The sequence below is a fragment of the Mytilus trossulus genome, chromosome 13, assembly GCF_036588685.1.
Source record: "Mytilus trossulus isolate FHL-02 chromosome 13, PNRI_Mtr1.1.1.hap1, whole genome shotgun sequence".
NCBI lineage: Eukaryota > Metazoa > Mollusca > Bivalvia > Mytilida > Mytilidae > Mytilus > Mytilus trossulus.
The window spans coordinates 4,092,490-4,113,111 of NC_086385.1; the positions used below are offsets into that span (position 1 = coordinate 4,092,490).

At 35.6% G+C, this 20,622-nt stretch overlaps 1 protein-coding gene across 1 annotated transcript in view; it reads left to right on the top strand.

Moving 5' to 3' along the window:
* The first annotated feature begins 216 nt into the window (after nt 1–216).
* The window catches only part of LOC134695346 (uncharacterized), a 37,100-nt gene continuing 16,694 nt past the window's right edge, over nt 217–20,622 (top strand). The window contains exons 1-4 of the mRNA XM_063556570.1: nt 217–316; nt 2,638–3,050; nt 3,356–3,521; nt 3,927–4,106. Of these exons, the coding sequence (XP_063412640.1) occupies nt 217–316; nt 2,638–3,050; nt 3,356–3,521; nt 3,927–4,106 (859 nt within the window). The remainder of the gene's footprint in view (nt 317–2,637; nt 3,051–3,355; nt 3,522–3,926; nt 4,107–20,622) is intronic.

Below are 20,622 nucleotides of genomic sequence, written 5' to 3' on the forward strand. Positions count from 1 at the left end.
AAGTAAAAGCTGTTAACATGATACACTGAACAGCATAAGCATTGACGTTTCCTGGCATATTATGAGGTTTTTTTCACACATAACTCAAATTTAAATGATTGGCCATATATGTATACTAGAACTCATTGGTAATTTTGCAGGATGTACCGTGTTCTCGATCAATTAAAGACTACAGTGTATGTAAGAGTTGATGTAGGTTAGATTGAATATAACAAAATGACTGACCTAACAGAACCTGGGCCAGTAAAACGGCCGCTCCCACTTGATTTACAGATGGAAGAAGAAAACATACAAATAAAAGTACCAAGAGTAACAGGTAAATTATATGTTAAACAATACAATTTGTAATGTAATGATAAAATAGTCATCAATTATATATAACAACCAAACGTCATTCTACAATGTTTTCATAAGTAACGACAGATTTTAAAAACGTAACACTAGATTTTTTTTTATTCCGATTAGGCCAATAACTTATTTTTATAAAACAAATTTATAAACAAAAGTTAATCCAATTCATTTCTGTATTGCCCAACTCAGTGTCCGTTCAAAATCAAGTGGTGTGCGCTGAAATCCTGGTTTTCTAATTTTTCGAAATTTCCTGTTTACAAAACTTTTGAAACACTAAGGATTTTCTTATCCCAGGCATTGATTACCTTAGCCGTATTTGGCACAACTTTTTGGAATTTCGGATCCTCAATGCTCTCCAACTTTTTACTTATTTTGCTTTATAAATATTTTGATATGAGCGTCACTGATGAGTCTTATGTAGACAAAACGCGCGTCTGGCGTACTAAATTTTAATCCTGGTACCTTTGATATCTTTTTTTTCCTTACTAATATATATGTCACTTTTAAAGCAATGACTGCCTGTAAACAACGCCTAATTATTGCCAACAAAGTTATCCATTTTTTGTTGGGCGGGTTTTAAGTTCTGTGTTGAACTGTTTAATATGATCTCCTTCCAATGCATAACTGTGTGTTTTGGATTAATGTAAGGTTAACATGTCTGTATCGTAGGGTTTATCCGACCTTGACCTTATTTTCACTGTTAATTAGTTCATACTAAATAATTCTAATAATGTTATGTCTGATTCTCAGATACCTCAAATACCAACATTTTCTACCAAGTCAAGAATATGACAGATTTTATCCACTGCTATGCTTAGTTTGAGGTTTAATTTTGCCAGTTGACTTTCAGTTTTGCTCTTTTCTAGGGGTTCAGTACTTTTGTGATTTTACTTTTTATTTCGAGTGAATTTATTATTGCTAAGTTTCAGTGTTTAGATAAACACGGTACCTGGCAATAATTGAATTACTTTTTTTTTTAAAGAAGGAAGCGTTGTTAACATCTATTTTTCTTAAAGTTTTTACCTGATGCACATTAAATGTAACACAAGTTTCATAAAAGTTTAAGTACTACATGCAAATAAACCACAAACAGAATCGTCATAATAAATGCAATTCGATCATCTGTTTTTGTTCTCTATATCGATTTTTGTATTTATCTTTGAATTGGTAGGACGAGTGGGTTTTTTACATTGTCTTTCTCTTTTTATTAATGATTTTTTAATATATGCATATGTTTTTATCTAGGGGGTTCGTGTTGTTTATTCCTTAGTTTTCTATGTTGTGTTATGTATACTGTTTGTCCTTTTCATTTTCAGCCATGGCGTGGTCAGTTTATCGTCAATTTATGAGTTTGACTGTCTCTCTGGTATTTTCGTCTTTATTTTATCTAGTGTCGTCTATTTCCTTTTCTGTGTAATTTTTCGTGTGTGCCTTTCGAATACATATTCAACTACATCTACAAAATATTAACTTAAACTCATATTTTGTTTATACATTTAAAAAAGTAAACAATTAAATTATTATCAGTATAGCTCTCACTGTCACTGCTGTCTACGAGATCAACGATTAACCTTTCATTGTATTCGTCTATTACAATGTTTGTTTTCATCATTAATGTTGGCAAAGTAACCAGTTTTCTGAAACGATTATTTCTCCCACTTCCTCATTTACAATTTGCAAATTATCATTTATTCTGATGGTTACGTTTCGAGAAGCATCATCTTGGTTAACTTGGTTCTATCGGATTGAAGTCTGAATGATAAGGTGGAAGAAGTAACATAGTATATCATCTCTCTCTCTCTGTCGATATTGTCTATGACATATTTTAGAGTATAATTACTGGCTTTTAGTTTTTTTGGCTAAATTAAGACTCTTAAGGATGGAGACGTCAAACTGTAGGCCGTGTATTCACAGCTAAGCGTGTGGGTCTTCTTTCTTGGTAATATATTTAGATAGATAGGTACTTAATCCTCATAAAACTATGTCATTACACAGGTTACAGAGACGTTACAAATAATATACATAAAAATATTAAATGTTGTACATTTGTCAAATTGTAATATTAACACTCTGATGTTCTAGGTGGCTTTGGAGGTTTTTTTTCTTTTAACAACTTTGTGTTAAACTTGCCACCATCCACTTAGTGATGATTCAACCTGAGTTGTCGTTTACAACAGCAAAAAAATAACAGAAACATAAATGCTTGAAATGAAAGATGACATAATATATTTAGTTCCATGTATTCATTGTATGTACTCCACTTTTCTCACATTGATGTTCTTACAGGTCCACCACCATATTTAGATGATAAGACACAAAAATGGCTGATTGTCGGAATATGTCTACAAACAATAATTTCTCCTGTTCTGAGAAAATATGCTGATGATGAAGTTAACAGCTTGTATGAGTCACTGAAGTCCAGTAACTCTATTAATACCAATGACAATCGCCCATGTATAGATAAATACAGAACAAATAAATACAAACTTAACTTTAAATCAATAAACAACAACTGGGAAGTACACAAGAATAGTTACAATTACACGGTAACGAGCCATGTGGATTTGTCGAAGTTGTTCCTTCTGCCTACATATGCTTGTTACACTGCTATTGATGAGTCATGTGACTTGACTGCACTGCTTTCTATAGTAATCAACATCAACTCATTTCCATCAAGTGTACAGACAGATGCTGAAAAGGTATCAATTTTCAATATAGTTATATGGATACAGTATTGCATGCGTACTTTTTAAAAGACTTGTATGGACTTGTTTGCTTTTTTTTCATAGTTCTTACTTTTCCGTGCCGTTGTCAGTTTTCTTTTGAACTTATAAGTTTAAATATGTCCTTGATATTTCCTCTCTCTCTTTCATTCTACAAATTTAACAGTTTTGAAAGATATACGATTTCACGTCTTTGTCGTTAGTTTCTAAGAATACTTATTTGTCTGCCATCAAAGATAAATTTGCCTAAGCATCTATTTTTTTCTCTTTTAATTATTAAGATACGATCAGACATACGTAATCACTGGGCACATTGTGACTTAAGAGAATGGACTGCTACAAAATATATAGATTCCTTCCATTTGATGGAACAACTTCTTAAGAACATTGGACTAAATACCAGAGAAGAGGGAAGCTTGAGAGAACTAAACACTTGGGCAACATATGGTACCTTATCATAAAATGAATTTCTTGCTTAATGTACTTTTTTAATAAGAAAATATGTGTATGCTACAATTTCAAAAATTCGCATTGTCAGTAAATTAGCTCTCGTGTTGTAAAACTTAAAAATGTTGTATTAAAAATTGATTGAGCAACACATGTTTAGATACAAAAAAAAAATATATAACAATCACTTAAAATAAAGACATTTCAAATTTGATCATTTGGACAAAATCAAAAATACAAAAAAATGCATTACTGATATCTACTTCACAGTCAACAAAACTTAAGAACTGTAATGTATGTCAAAGGAAACGTTAACTGCATCACAAAACAATAAATACAACGTATCTAGTAACACGTATCTTCAATCCATATCTGTATATGTAAACACATACGCTTGGTTTGTAGATCAAAATGTCCTGAGTGGAACAACACTTGGTCCAGATATAGTGCAGAAGAACTGCAATCTCAGTAAATGTGTCCAGAGTTTGTGTTCTGAAACAGACAGTCAGTTTGTCAATAGAAAAGTGCTAAAAGAATTATTAAAAATAAACAACAAATTACAACAAAGGAACAAGATTTTAGAAGGTATATTTAATATAACAAATAAATTCCCAACTCATATAATTTCAACAGAGAAAAAGAACCTTACAAAAAAATCAAAGCTTCTTTCGAAGGCAGATTGTGAGCTTGAGGCAGAAATAAACAGATAGACTCCACCTTTTTATTTGTATTTTAATAAAGTATTTGATAATTTAAATTTTTATAAATAAATAATGCGAATTACTATATTCTTAAAATATCGATTTATCCCCTCGAGCCTCCTTAACAATACAAGCAGTAGTATAAAAGACTTCAAAAGTTTCATAACTGTTAAGCGCAACTAATTAAAAAAAATCAACGAATGACCAGTAGTATCTTTTTGATAAATGGTTTAAAATAGTTTCAACAAAACATCAAACTATGTATAGCAGAAGGGTTAACTTTGGCACAACTTTGTAATTGTTTGACTATATACCTATTTTGATCTCAGCGTCACTTACGAGTCTTATGTAGACAAAACGTGTGTCTGTCATACATGATAGTCCTGGTACCTATTATAACTATGATAACCATTTTCTATATCCTTCTTAGTTATTCAACTACATGACTCAGAATTAAGTGTTTTCAATTATGATCAATTGTTTTATTTCTGTTTTTGTTTTCAATTTCGGAGTTAAATGTTTTTACTTTGTCTTTTGTACACAACATAGACACATGATAGAGATGTGGTATGCTTACCAATAAGACATCATTCCAACCTTTTTAATTAAAATTTAGGAAACTATACTAAGGTTAATGTATGGCTTTCAACAATGAGAAAATCGATACAATATGACCAGCTGTAGAAAATAATAACGCAACTTATATATTTTAGTTATGTAGAAGGAGTGAGTTTACTATTAGTTTTATAAAGAACTTCATAATAAAAGAAATAAAAAATATTATTTAAAACAGTTTCTAAGTTAGGATTAAAGACCGAAAAAAATTAAAAAACATATACAAAACTTAATTATTTTCAGATAAGCTAAACGAAGATCAACGTATTCGAGGTAGGCATAATTCAAGTTAACCAAGTCTTTATTGTTTATAATCAAGCAAGGGCTTTCGTTGTTATGTATGTACCTGTTTATATTTATTTATACAAATCGTCTAAACATCAACCCAACAATGTTAGATCTGTAAATTTGCTTTCGCAATTTTTTTGTTCTTTGTTTGTTTTTGGTTGAGCCGTATTTTTGTGCTGTATTTAGACCTTTTTACAACGAAATTTAATAAAAGGCATACGATACAGTTTTGATTCCGTTTTTAGAGTTTGAAGAAAATTTCCAGATAGGTTTTTTTTGCCTGATTAAATCAAATATGTAATGACAGATATACCTTCGTGTGCTACTTTTTTTAGTTAAATGAGATCGAATTTTGTTATATTTGCTCAAAATTCGGATTAGTGACCGTATTTTGCCTTTGGAAAGAAAGCTCTAACTCTTTTTGTTTTAAAAGATAAACACAAATTGTTTTTTGTTAAATATTTTTTATTTAGAAATACCTCATATTTATCAAATGATCATGAAATGAGATAAAACGTCATATTTTGCTGTATACTCATTTAAATTAAAAAGTGCACTATTTCCAGTTTTATAAAATTTAGTCCACACAGTCTCCCTGCAAAATGAAACAAAATTAGGTTTGAAAATATAGGGTCCATGCACTCGTTTTCAAGTTAATGCAGTTTGAATGATAAAAGTCAGTCAAAAAATGCATCTCTTCCTGATATGTCACAGTTTGACGTCGCCAAAATAACATTTTACGTTGGCAACGTCATTACTTCCCCTGTAACTGTATTGTATGCCCTTAACATGCACAGTTATAAAAAAATGCGGTTTTTATCCAACGCAATCTTAGGTTCGAGCGTACTTTTTAATTGAGACTTGTTTATATATTTTTGTTTTGGCTTGTATTATATTTCTCCTCCGGTTTTTATGATCTGTTCATTTTTTTTTTACTATTTAAATTTAAGAGTTCAAAAAAGGATGAACAGATCATAAAAACCGGAGGAGAAATATAATACAAGCCAAAACATAGATATACAAACAAGTCTCAATTAAAAAGTTGTTCGACCTGTCAGTCAAATGCATTATATTAACATGCATTTTAGCTCACCTGGCCCGAAGGCCTAAGTAAGCTTTTCTCGTCACTTTTCGTCCGGCGTCGTCCGGCGTCGTCGTCGTCCGTCGTCGTCGTCCGTCGTTAGCTTTCACAAAAATCTTCTCCTCTGAGACTACTGGGCCAAATTAATCCAAACTTGGCCACAATCATTATTGAGGTATCTAGTTTAAAAATGTAAGGCATGACCAGGTCAACAAACCAAGATGGCCGCAATGGCTAAACATTGAACATAGGGGTAAAATGTAGATTTTGGCTTATAACTCTTAAACCAAAGCTTTTAGAGCAAATTTGACATGTTGTACAACTGTTTATCAGGTAAAGATCTGTTTGCCCTGAAATTTTCAGACGAATCGGACAACCGGTTGTTTGGTTTGTTGCCCCAGAATTGACAATTTTAAGGAAATTATACCGTTTTTTGGCTATTATCTTGAATATTATTAAAGATATAGATAAACCGTAAACAGCCATAACGTTCAGCAAAGTAAAATCATTAAGGAGTTATTGCCCTTTATAGTAATTGTTTACCAATTTTTCGTATTATTTTCTAATCTTTAACAAAAATCTTCTCTCTTAAACTAGTCCGGCTGATCGGTGAAAAAAATGTACAAATAATGAGGAAAGCAGCAATTTTTGCATGATGGTACATTTTTGTGTACTGCGCAATATTAGCTATGGACCCATCTTCAAAATTCAATATGGCGGCTTATTTCAAGATGGCTGCCGCACGTTTTAAAATATTTTCAAGCATTGCACAAACAACTGTGGATTTAATGCTGGAAGCACAAACATACATATTAGAATGACTTGGTGTACTAAAAAGTAAAATCACAAAAATACTGAACTCAGAGGAACATCAATAAGAAAGGCCATAATCACATGGCAACATCAAATAACAAAAAGCATCAACAACTTTATAAAAAAAAGCAAGACTTTGTTTTGATCTTTCTTTGAAATATAAAATGGCGTTTTTTTTCAAAATGGCCGCCTTGAAAAATAAGCAAATATTCATTATTGAGAATTGACATGAATATAAGCTTTTTATAGATGTATAGTGTCATTTAGTATCTGTCCCAGTTCTGTCCTTTTTTTTTTTTGCCTTGTCTGACATTTCATACAGAAAGTAGTAGCTTTCATAAAAACCTGCAGTAGTAGCTTTAATAACACGCTGCAGTAGTAGCTTTCACTATTTGTTGTCTTGGGTCATACATAAGAGCTGTGATCTGGGATTTATCTTCCTTAAGATATTATTCAGTGCCTATCTTATTTAGGAGTCGCAATATTTTGCAATTTTAGTATACTGTGAATTGAGCATCATTTAAAAACATATTAGTGAAATGGCAGGAATTGGGGACAACAAGGACAAACACATTGAAATGGCGGAAAATGAATCACTTGGGGATATTGAAAAACCTAAAGTTGAAGACGCTTTAACGAGGACAGCTCAGAAATGATCAATGAACAAATTGTACCAAGAACGTTTAGCAGATAGAAAATCTAATGCTCAAAGAACAGCTGAGATATACCGCAATATCAAACCAAGCGAAGCGCGAATTGTGATGGTCTCATTAAGATTCAAGCTGAACAGAAAGAGGCAATGCATAGTTATAACGAACAGATGGGTGCAATTTCCAGCAACTTCAGCAGTCTGAGGACAGGATAGACCACGAGGCTAGTGGTAATTGCTTGGCGAAATTGATGATCAGAATACTAAGATATTTAATGTTGTGGTGAGACGGATGGTCAAGCTGACGACAACTGAGGAAGGAGACACAGTTCAATTAAAAAAGTGTATTTAAACAGCAGGGATCCTTCCAACAACTGGTATCTATTGTAAATGAATTAGTAGGCAATCGGAATAAAGAAGTTAAAAGTCCTGCAATGGACACATCATCTACATGATCTAAGTAAAAATTTGACCTTAGCCAGTACCACACAGGTACACAATAAAATTCCTGCCTTGGGTCTTTCCCCAATTGTAGTTCGCATGAACCATCAACTGAGCCAACTCTGTTGAAGGTGTCTTCGCCTTAATAAGTCAAAAGTCCTTTTGCAGGGCCCTTGGCCCTGCATGAGACAGCTTAAATTATTCAACAACAAAATCAAGAACATACTATAACCCTCTAGTACTAATAAAGGACACCAGGAAAGGGCTTATGTGTCTTTTACGCACTTAGAATATACTATGAATCAATTATATTTGGTTCAGAGCAGCACACCATTACATAACAAATGGGCTGAAAGTGGATTCTATAAAGTTTCTCCAATGTTGAATGCAGTGCCTACTGACAAAATCATCCCTCGTTAGGGCCTGTAGCTCTAACAGGCTTCCCATAAGAGCAGCCGACTCCACTGACCGATCCAGAAAAGGGCAGAGGAAACCAAACATGTGTGGCAACAGCTCTTCTTCAGACACTTCATTGGAGATAAAATATACCCGATGGCAGGAAATCTTAGAGCAAGGAACCGAAGCCGAAGCCCACAGCTCCCAAAAATGCAAAAACTCAATTGAAGAGAAGCCTTGAATTCGGAGGCGTTCATTTACCAATTTGAACGAACTGCCGGTAGATGACAATGGGAATACAGGAACAATTCGTGTAGGCCCAAGATTGCCAGGCCGTCCATTTGGATCAGCGCTTCAGCAAGAAAGATGATCAAACCAGATTGGAACCAAAGCATTCCTCCGAGGGTGTAATTATAGAGAGGAACCCAGCAACACTCAACAAAGCGTTAAAAGAATTGAAAACCTCAATAGCAAACCAGATGGCGATATATGGATCAAAAAGTGTCTGCTGATGGCGCAGTATCACCGACCGATAAAGGGAATATGCACAGTCATTTGGAAAATGAGGTGCATTACCTCACACAAATTGTCACGAGACTAGCTGATGTTATGCTTTCAACTAATCAGCATAACCGTGGATTGACCGACCAAAATAACCTTGATTCTTCTGATCAAATAATCATAAAAGATCACCAGTTCAATGGAAGATCACCTGATCAATATACAAGTGGAAGATCACCTGAGCAATACAATTGGGGAATATAGTCAGATAAAAATACAACAAGCTTAATACCTATCGATCAGCAACACCCTCACTAAGCTAGAGATCATATAGTCCCTAATGACAACGGTTAGCATCTCCACGGACAAGCTCAAGAAATCCCGGTTATTTCAGAAAACGGTCACCTTCACCAGGATACAGAGCAAATCAAAGTGCAACCCCAACAATGGAGTCTTCAAACAGCAAAAGGTCGGGCCAGTAGGCCAACGCACGGTTCCAAATTATATTAACCATGAAACATCACCTCATCACAAAATCGAACAGAGGCCCACGTCTTCGTTCGATATTGGCATCAGACGATTAGTTTGAAAGAGCTTAGCAGTACGAGGTACACTACACGACCAGAATGTGAGCATGATTGTGGACACTGTTGCAATTGTAGTATTAGTAAATGTGAAATTATTTCCGGCAGAAAATTGAGATTTGGAGAACGTAACGCTACGTGATTTGGGTAAACAGCTTGTTATTGTGAAGATAATAAAAAACGACTCTCGACATTAATAGAGTAAACATACAATGGGATGTGTGCAAAGAGCCATAAACAGACGATGTTATACTTAGGCTAGATATTTTTGACATACTGCGCGCATGATAAACCTGAGTACTCCCACAATTACCATTAACAATAAAGTGATAAATGCGGCATTTGTTAACAGTGGAAACGAGATTTCAACTCAGCAAGTTTGCATAAAACGAACCATCATAGTTTCTCCAAACTCAAAAATGACTGTTGCCATTAAAACTGACAAATGTGCTGACCAGGAGTGCATTTTAGGACCATGCTCGCTGAATAGTTGCGAATTAGTTTCGCACGTAGTTGGAAAAAGAAATTGTTGCCTCTTTACCATTTTAAATGATGACAATGGTCTAATCCGCCTGAAGAAACGTACACCTATCGATTAGTAAGAATAATTTGACAATGTAGTGGGTACAGCAGATAAAAACGCAAGAATAGACGTAAGACGTGGCATTGCAGAGACACGAGACAAGGTGCACTCGGCACTTCCTCAAAGTTCATATGAGTTACCTACTATTCCACCACATGTAACTGACATATATTAACGTTCATTCGACTCATTTGAACCTATTTCAATCCAACCATTAAAACTGAAAGCGTTTAAAGTACAATTACAATAACACGTTACGTATTGATTAACATTTTGAATTTCACTATTTGTTTTTGTATAGGCAGCCCTATTTGCAAATGTATTTTTTCCTTTAAAATGACCTGTACCAAGCAAAGGTATGTTTTCCTTTACAAATGACCTGTACCAAGTCAGGAATATGGCCATTGTTATATTATAGTTTGTTTCTGTGTGTGTGTTACATTTTAACATTGCGTCGTTTGTTTTCGAGTTATTTTTTAGTATAAACTCACACAGCGATAAGACGTGTCATGGTACTTGTCTATCCCAAATTTATGTATTTGGTTTTCATGTTATATTTGTTATTCTCGTGGGCTTTTGTCTGATGCTCGGTCCGTGTCTGTGTGTGTTACATTTAAGTCTTATGTCGTTGTGCTCCTCTTCTATTTAAAGTTTTTCCCTCGGTTTTAGTTTGTTACCCGGTTTTTGTTTTTTGACATGGATTTAAGAGCTTTAAACAGTGGTATACTACTGTTGCCTTTATTCTAGTGTTATAGAAATAACCAAATTTAGTTTTTATTTTAAAATTACAATATGACGTCCATTTTTAAAGAATCATTACTTTAATTTCCGAAGTTATATAAAATATCTTTAGGACAATCTTGATATGTATACCGTTTTTCCGCCATCTTGAATATGGCGGCCATATTGGATTTTTCAGAGTGTGTCCATAACTGAAATCACAGGATAAACAACCAAGAACTACTATGCAAAGTTTCATACTTTCCTCATCAAGTGAGCATTTTTGCTCTATATCTGCACCAATTGGCCGGACTACACCTACTGGTACAAATTTAACCATACTTGGCCATAATCATCATTGAGGTATCTAGTTTAAAAACGTGTGCGGTGACCCTGCCAACTAACAAAGATGACTGCCATGTTTAACAGTTGTGGTTTTTATCTAACGCAACCATAGGTTTGAACGTAGTTTTAAATTTAGACTTGTTTATATGTTTTCGATTTGGCTTATATCATATTTTCCCTCCAGTGTATATAATCCTGTCATCCTATTTTGACTCTTTAAATTCAAGAGTCTATCATAAGTTAAGGTAAATTATATTGCCTTCCAAATACCGTTTAGATACCTAACATCACTGAAGAGATATTCATAACTATTTTGATATGAGCGTTACTGATGAGACTTAAATAGACGAAACGCGCGTGTGGCGTACAAAATTATAATCCTGTAACCTTTAACTATTTACACCACTGGGTCGATGCCACTGCTGGTGGACGTTTCGTCTCCGAGGGTATTACCAGCCCAGTAGTCAGCACTTTGGTGTTGGTATGAATGTCCATTGTGTGGTCATATATATAAATTATCTGTTTACAAAACTTTGATTTTTTTAAACTAAGGATTTGTTTATCCTAGGAAGAGATTTCCTTAGCGGTATTTGGCACAATCTTTTGAAATTTTAAAACCTCAATGCTCTTTAACTTTCAACATGTTTTTTTTTTTAACTGTTTTGATATGAGCATCACTGGTGAGTCTTATGAAGACGAAACGCACGTCTGAAGTATAAAATTGTAATCCTAGTACCCTTAACTATTATTAACAAAATCCGGATCTGGAGTACACATTTTTTCCACAACATGTTTGTGGTTTCACATCTTTGTCACAAGTTTTTCTGTTTAGTCTTGAATTAATATAAAAATCCATATTGTTACATCTTGTGATCAATTAATTTGGCAATCGCCAATGGCAGTCAGCAGGGTTACAGAACACCAGTTGTTCGACCTGTTAGTCAAATGCGTTTTGTTAATACTTTTACACTTTTTGGTCTTTTGAAAAACGTTTTTTGTGCGGTATTTATACCCTTCTACAACAAAATTTGTTTTACATGCACACGAATAAAGAAAGCGGGTTTTATCTAACGCAATCATAGGTTTGAACGTAGTTTCCAACTTATACTTGTATTCACTCGACTGGGTCTGTGTACACTATATTTTGCAATGTAACTTGCAAAACACAGAATGTTGTATACCTCCTTCAGTGTCGATGTGGCATGCAGTATGTTGGCGAGACAGAGCAGCCATTTAACAAACGCATGAATGGTCATCGAAGTGACTACACTTGCAAGCCCGACCTACCCATAAGTCGTCATTTGAGACCACCTTGACACGCCAAGGCTGAAATCAAAACCATTACCATCAATCACAATCATAGACCACAACGAAGGTTGGTTGATGGTCGAAAGAGTCGATCGGGAAAGATATTAGATAAGAAAGTTAGGGACAGTTTCCTCAGAGGGAATACATGAAAAAACATAGAATGAGTCACTTATTTTCCTGACTTTTCTAAACCCATACTAGTTTAAATAACAGGGCATCATTCATTTAAGATGGATGTACAAGTACATAATTATTTTACCTTCATCAATTATTTTTTTCTTATTTTGCTGATCATTATTAAATTGCTATTCGTTTGGAAGGCTTAAATATGAAGTTTCTGTTGCAATTGCCCTTCCGTTGTCAAATTTGAAATATTATACCATCTTGAATCGATAAGGGCATTTATTATTTTTTTCTTTTTGAAGATTGCTATCCATGCAGTAATTTTAATATCTCAACTGCCACCAATTTTGGAAATTTCGAGTTGTGTCAGTTCACATCGCAAATAACTTTTTTTTGGCATATCTTTGTAGAATTTGCACCGTGTTTGGAACTTAAATTGTATAAATTTTCAAGATGTTGATAGTGTCTCAGTTTGAATATATTGACATGATTTATTTGACATCGTGCTATTACCTAAGAATGATATCTGTTATCCAAAATATTTAATGTTTGTTAATTTTACAGTTATTTTATGGCGATGTTGTACTCTTTTTGATTTATATATTATATTGTGTAGTGTAAAATATCATTACATGGTTCATCGCCCTGTAAGATCAATCGTGGACTTTTTATTCAGTCGTTAAGTCATTTAATATTTTTACCTTTTTGTAGTCTGCATCGAGTGTCTTCACCCGATCTGATTTGTTTACTGCCTATTCCATCATGCATTTGCAATTTAATTTTTAGAAATTAAGATCTTCTACTATCAAAATTATCAAAACAAAACATCACAATTCAAATTTAAAAACCTCCATTGAGCAAAGATTTATTCCAAAAGGATGAGTTTTTAAAGCCTCCCCACTTACAACAGGAGATAAATCAAACATATAGATAGAATATCATTCTTTACAACAGTTCTTTTAGTCTGATGGATCTTTTACGCCAAGAATCGGTTCATCAAGTAAATTATAAACTTCGTGATAATTTGCAATGCCGATCTAGTGAAAAATTGTCTGATCTTGAACTTGACAAAATTCAAGTACGCATTGGTGATGCTCCACGCTAAACAGATTAACAAATTCAAACGTGAAGGTCTGAAAATTAACCCCGCTTTAATCAGACCTTCTAAAAATTCAAATATGAAAGACAAAATCGAGTTCCGACCGATCCCAACAACACGGTTGTCAATTTTTTTTTTCAGTCGCTTTAACTGAGGACGAAATTAAAGTCTTGTCTAAGGGTTTGAATTTTCCCCCTACTCCCAGTCACATATATAATATGAAACTGGAAGATGACCGTGATACCTTTGCCACAACTCTCCGAATCAGAGAATGTTTGAGTAACAAAGATAAAGAAATGGATAATGAGAAAGGCACATACCATCTGACTTGGAGGAAGAAATCAGTATTCCGCATTTTAAGAAGACTTAGTAAATCTTCTATACTGGAAGATGTTATTGACCAAATCAAATCGGACGTTGTTCATCTAGCTTACAACAAGTAGTCGTCATTTTATAACACATCTCCTGACGAGAACAAAAGCCATACAATCACTCAGAAACCAAGATGCTATTGTGATAAAACCAGCAGACAGGGGAAGTGCCGTTGTGATAATGGACAAAGCTAACTACATCGTGGAAGCAGTGCGTCAGCTCTTTAATGACAAATTTTATAAGATGCTAGATTATGACATTACTTCCGATTTCAGTGTAAAATTTATCACTGCGTGACAAACCATGTATGATGACGGTCACATAGATGAGGATACAATCGGTTATTTAAAACCAGGGATCGCCAAACCTGGTCGATTGTATCTTCTTCCCAAAATACACAAAGTTAACAACCCTGGTAGACCCATTGTATCAAAGCTGATCTCAAAAACCTTACCTTTAAACTAGCGTCGTAATACAGTACATGATATCTAAGGCATGCAGATGGTATTGTTACAGATCGGCTGCATGGATTATTTATAGTTAGGGATCCTACAAATTACGAAAGGTACAGTCAAAGAAATAATTGTATGTATAAGTACGTCTGAAACAGTGACAATTCTACAAAAGATTGGTCCATCAGATCACCAGCAGTGATGTCAATACATGCGCTCAAAAAGATAAATTACTTGAATGTTCTTCAAACAAGTATCAATTTTACTCAAATTAAGTAAAAACATAAGTAAAAATGTTTGTCAACAAATGAGTAATTGCTAGCAATGCCAAGTAAATGTAAGTTATTACCTAGTAATTAAATTTAAATAATTTTTCAATGTATTTTAAGTTATTATTTTAATACATACCTTATTATACCGCAGTCCCACTTGCCCACGATCACACTACGATATGTGTCAAGCCCCAGTCCCACTAGACCACGATTGCACAACGCTCACCAAGATCTAAAATAAATGCGGATCGTGGTGAGGTCGCGGTATATGCGGCATAAAATGTATATTGTCGTTGCCTCCACGATGCTACTACGTCCTCATTGCGCTTCTACAACGACCCCGCTACGAATATGCAACGTTCTCATCGCGATTATTCTGCGATCTCACTACTATTATCAAGATCGTTCTACGCTCATCACGTTTTCAATACGACCATACCACGAGTTATCCGATTGCAACACGATCTTACCACGATTATACTACGTTTACACCGCAATCTTACTACGTTCACAGCAAAAGCGTCAACAGCGTGTTCCATATCAATACGATTCCATTCTTTCTATTTCTGATTAATACGTAGATTTCTCGGAAACGACGTGTCTTGCCACCAAAATATAAAAGAACACTTAGGAGTGGTGGTAGGGTGATAGAGGCAAAGGGAGCTTTGCTTGTAATGAATCCTGATCCAGTAGAGATGTCGGACTGACCAATCCAATCTGAATCGCAAACCTATTGTTGGTCCATCATGTTCAAACGACGATGTAAAAGTGAACGATATCAGGGATGACAAAGATGTGTCAATATAAAAAAGAAGATGTGGTATGATTGCCGATGAGACAACTACCCACAAGAGACCGTAATGACACAGAAATTAACAACTATTGGTCACCGTAAGGCCTTCAACAATGAGCATAGCCCATACCGCATAGTCAGCAATAAAAGGCCCCGAAATGACAATGTAAAACAATTCAAACGAGGAAAAAAGCTAACAGCCTTAGGTCGAGCCGTTCGAGAAAAAGGACAAGAGGTTCAAATTACATACAGACAAACAAAACCTGAAGAGCTGTTATATATTTTATGTGACAATGATTAAGGGCATGATGGTCGTAGTTTGAACATAGTTTGGTCGTACGAAGAGCGTGACGAGGACGGCATGGGCGTGCTAAAATCGTACTGTGATCTTGAACAGCGTGGTGTAAACGTGATATAGTCGTAATAAAAGCGTAGGTAGGTCGAAGTGAGGTCGTAATAACATCACTGTGAGATCGTAGCGCAGTCTGTCCGAATAGAATCACACTTTCACTACGCTCTCGCTACGATGGTACAGCGACTTTTGCGATCTTAGTACGACCTTAGTGCGCTCTCACTACGCTTCTACTACGACCTTATTTCGCCACGACCGCATCACGATTGTTTTGAACATGTTAAGCTGGGGTCACACATTTACGATTTTACTGCCGTCCTTGACAGGACCATTCCCGATTAAAATTTGTCAAAAGTCTGATCAAGATCCTGTGAATCGTGGACAGAAATTCAAACTTTAATTCAAATTTATAAAACAAATAATTTAATCACGACAACAATCAGATATTGTTCAGGAAGCTTCGATATTTAACCGTTTCCAGGCGAATTTATCCCGATAATCCCGTTCTCAATTCACTTCTAATCCAATTTGTATCTTTCGCTAGGTAAAATTCGACCGAGTCTGTTTCGTCTGCGTCCCGATTTTACCGAATGTAATCCGACAGAGATCAGACAGTGAATTGACGCTGACGGAAGTTATCCGTTCGAAAACTGTCGACATAATCGGGACAGCAGGTACTGTCGTAACGTAATCCTGTCACGATCCGCTCTATCGCATTGCGAATGGCTTTATCTGATCTTAGTCGTATTGTATTCTGTAATTGTCGGGACTATGACGTGTGTATTATTGACGAATTTCGTATTAATAACGGGACTGTTCCAGAACGGTTTCGGCAAAAAAGGTTCGCAATCGACAAGATCTGGATGCAATCTGGACTCAATCGGCAGAAAAAACAGCATTGAAAAATTTCTACAGATCATTCCCGTTCCACAGGACACCGTCCAGAATACAGAGATAATTGCTAGGATTTTGATCCGATACAGCAGAATCTGTCACGACATAGGTACGATTGTAACTCGACTAGACTAAATCGACTGAGTTTCCCTGAATGTTACGGGACGCACCTAACTGTCGGGGTGCTTCGTCGAACTATTCGGACCCTTCCCGACCCGTAGGAATCTGTGACAAACTTAAACGACTGCGTTAAGACAATGATAGGACATTCCAGATAATTGAGAATAGTAATCGGACTTTTTTCACTTTTCGTTCCGTATCGCTGTCTGATCTCAAACGGGAGCAATAATCGGCAATGTGTGACCCGCATTAAAAGTTTGTCACGCTCATCACGATCGTGAAGACCTCACCACGACCGTGATACGACCTTACTGCGATCTACACGATCGCACTACGATTGTCAAAAGTTACATTTTTTTCACAGATCGAAGTGCGATCGTGGCCTAGTGGGACTGCAGTATTAAAACAATGCAAATTTTGATGATCGTAGTACGATCGTGTTCGGTCGTATCACGGTCTTGGTGAGGTCTTCAAGATCGTGGTGCGGTCGTGGCAAAATCAGGTCATAGCAGAAGCGTAGTGAGAGCGCACTACGATCATAGTAAGATCGCAAAGGTCGCTGTACCATCGTAGCTAGAGTGTAGCGAATGCGTAGCGAATGCGTAGCGAATGCGTAGCGAAGGCGTAGCGAAGGCGTAGCGAATGTGTGGCGAATGCGTAGCGAATGCGTAACAAAAACATGATTATTTCGGGAGAGACTGCGCTACAATCTCACACCGACGTTATTACCGCACGTTCTCACCGCAACCTAACTACGCTTTAACTACGACTATTTCACGCTGTTAACGACCATAGTACAATTCTGTGTGTGTTACATTTTAACGTTGCGTCGTTTGTTTTCTCTTATGTTTTAGTGAAAATTAACATTGCGATAAGACGTGTCACGGTTCTTGTCTATCCCAAATTCATGTATTTGGTTTTGATGTTATATTTGTTATTCTTGTGGGATTTTGTCTGATGCTTGCTCCGTTTCTGAGTGTGATACATTTCATTGTTGTGTCGTTGTTCTCCTCTTATATTTAATGCGTTTCCCCTCAGTTTTAGTTTGTTAACCCGATTTTGTTTTTTGTCCATGGATTTATGAGTTTTGAACAGCGGTATACTACTGTTGCCTTGTCGTCCTCATCACAATCTTATTACTACTTTCATACTACGACCATCATTCTCATTGTCATTTTCACATAAAATATTTTAAAAAGCTCCCTAGATTTTGTTTGTCTGTATGCTATAGATGATAGTTAAGGCAACGATATTACAACAACTGTTCAGCCATTACATGTAAGATACAAGTACACGTATTTCAGCCAAAAGGCGACGTCACTGACAATACGACGTCGACAAAAGACATGTATAATAGTTGGAACTTTATGTTCCCGCGTTTATCTTAACATACTGGGGCCGCAAAAGAGTAAAAATTATCATAATTTTCTAAAAATCGCAATTGTCCATCAACATGAACAATGAATAATAATACTTTGAAATTGTCTCTCACGTTGTGTTTTTCTTTGAAATACTGAGCAAATCATATAAAAACAGAAATTACATTAAGCGATCAAATTCAATTAAAGTCTCTCATGAAATGAAATGAAATTCAACTTTGCACTTTACCTGTAAATGTTAATGTTCATCGCTAACATCACTGGTGAATCCACTTCTGTATGGTCTCACGGGCTATTTCGTCAGGAAATGTTCTGTTAGTGTTGTATTTACTACTGAATTGTTTCTAACTATCGTTTTTCCCATAAAATTAACATAACGGCGTAAGATATCCAAATTTCCATCTTTTCCTTTTTCTGGAGTCCTAAACAAATCTGTTCGAGGTGATGCTCGGTTCCTGTTTTACTGCAAAATCACTAATGTAAGGTAGTTTTCTTGAAGTTTCTGTTTTTTTATCCATCTTTTCTATGAATTGCCAACGTTCCTGTTCTTGAATAACTTGTCCATTTTGCTTCAACATATCTGGAATTTGAGCAAGTCTTTTAGTGACGTTGTCTGTCCTTCTCCTCGTAACGGTTAAATTTGTAGATAAATCATCAGCGTCTTGTTTCCCTGGTAGCATAGTGAAATCTTTATTTCCACGTGCACATAACGCAATTGATCTGTCCTGATAGGCTTTAATATATGCATCATCGTCTTTGTTTATCTCCTTACTATAACCTTTTGACTCCAATTTTCGATGACTCTCTAGATTGTATTCTACAGAAACGTGTGAATTATTAAGCGTGTTATTGTTCGACGTGACAATTTCCGTACCGTATTTAGGTCATGAAAGCAAATATCCGATCTTAGATTTCACGGCTGTCGGACAGTTTCCCCGTACTATATGGTCTTCTACAATGTACCAATAGTGATCTGCGCCTACCAGCAACGAATGATTCTTGCTGTGTCATCGTGTGCCCTTACTCCAAACCACGTTAATATCCATACTGTGTATCAATATTACGCATGTACTCCAAATACCGATAAATGCATTATCTCTGATCCCTCTATCTGTAAGTTACGTTCTTTTTTTCGCTAAGTCCTGCGTTAAAAACGATCTATGTGCTCCTTTGTCAAGAAGAATGTTTGTGTCGATGAAGAACTGATTCGACCCTACTTGAGCTACGGTGGTTTTAAAAGTACAGTTAATCTCGATTCTTTCGATTGTGAATACAAAATGGTAGTATCTTGTTCCGTTGTATGATTATCATTTACGAGGTGAAAGTTTTTCAAAATTAAAGATGGCGGATTTAGCGGGTTAAGCGGGTTGCTGATCTGGTTACCATTTGTGCGGAAATTCGTATGCATTGAGGTATTACCTCCGTTTCTATCGCTTTCTTCACTACCTGGTTTTATGTCGTTTGTTATATGGGCGTTACATAAGCTTGTATGGTGTTTTCTGTTACAATATCTACATGTATTCTCAGATTTACATTCGTTAAGTCTGTGGTTACCAATGCAAATAAAGCATAACTTATCTCGTTTTACTATGATCATACGGGATTTTGTGTCGGGCACTTTACTGCAATGGGTGTGTGCATGTATTTCATGGCAAAAAACACAAGGTCTTGTCTCAATATTCTTGTAAGATTTGTTAAGGTTTTGTTTCGAATTCGGCGATTTCGCTAGGGAAGAGAAAGCTATTGTTGTTGGCAGAAGGTGTGACGACTCTATCTATTGTTCTGCGTCCATTATATTCATCTCATCTAAAATGCTTTTACGGAGGTCCCGTAATACCCAAGTGTATATTCTATGTTCTCGCGCGAGATGTTGTCTGACTTCCCCGGGTAATTTCTTTGTAATACTGAGTACTTGGAACACGAAGAGAGCCGTATGTTTCTTGTGTCTTCCGTAATCCCCTGACGTAACTTAACATTTTATCGTTAAACTTCGTAAGCTTGTTAATTGATTTCTAAGCAAAGGGATTTCTAATAATGCCTGTATGTATGCATGTATGCATGTATGCATTTATGATTTTGTCTTGTTGACCGAACCTCTCTTTTGATAGATTTACGCTGTCATCGTTGTTTACATTTGTTAGTGCGAATCCTGATGTGGAATCTAGTGATTTATGTTCTAGTTGTGCTTTCAAGTAATTGAATGTTTGTACATTTATAAGT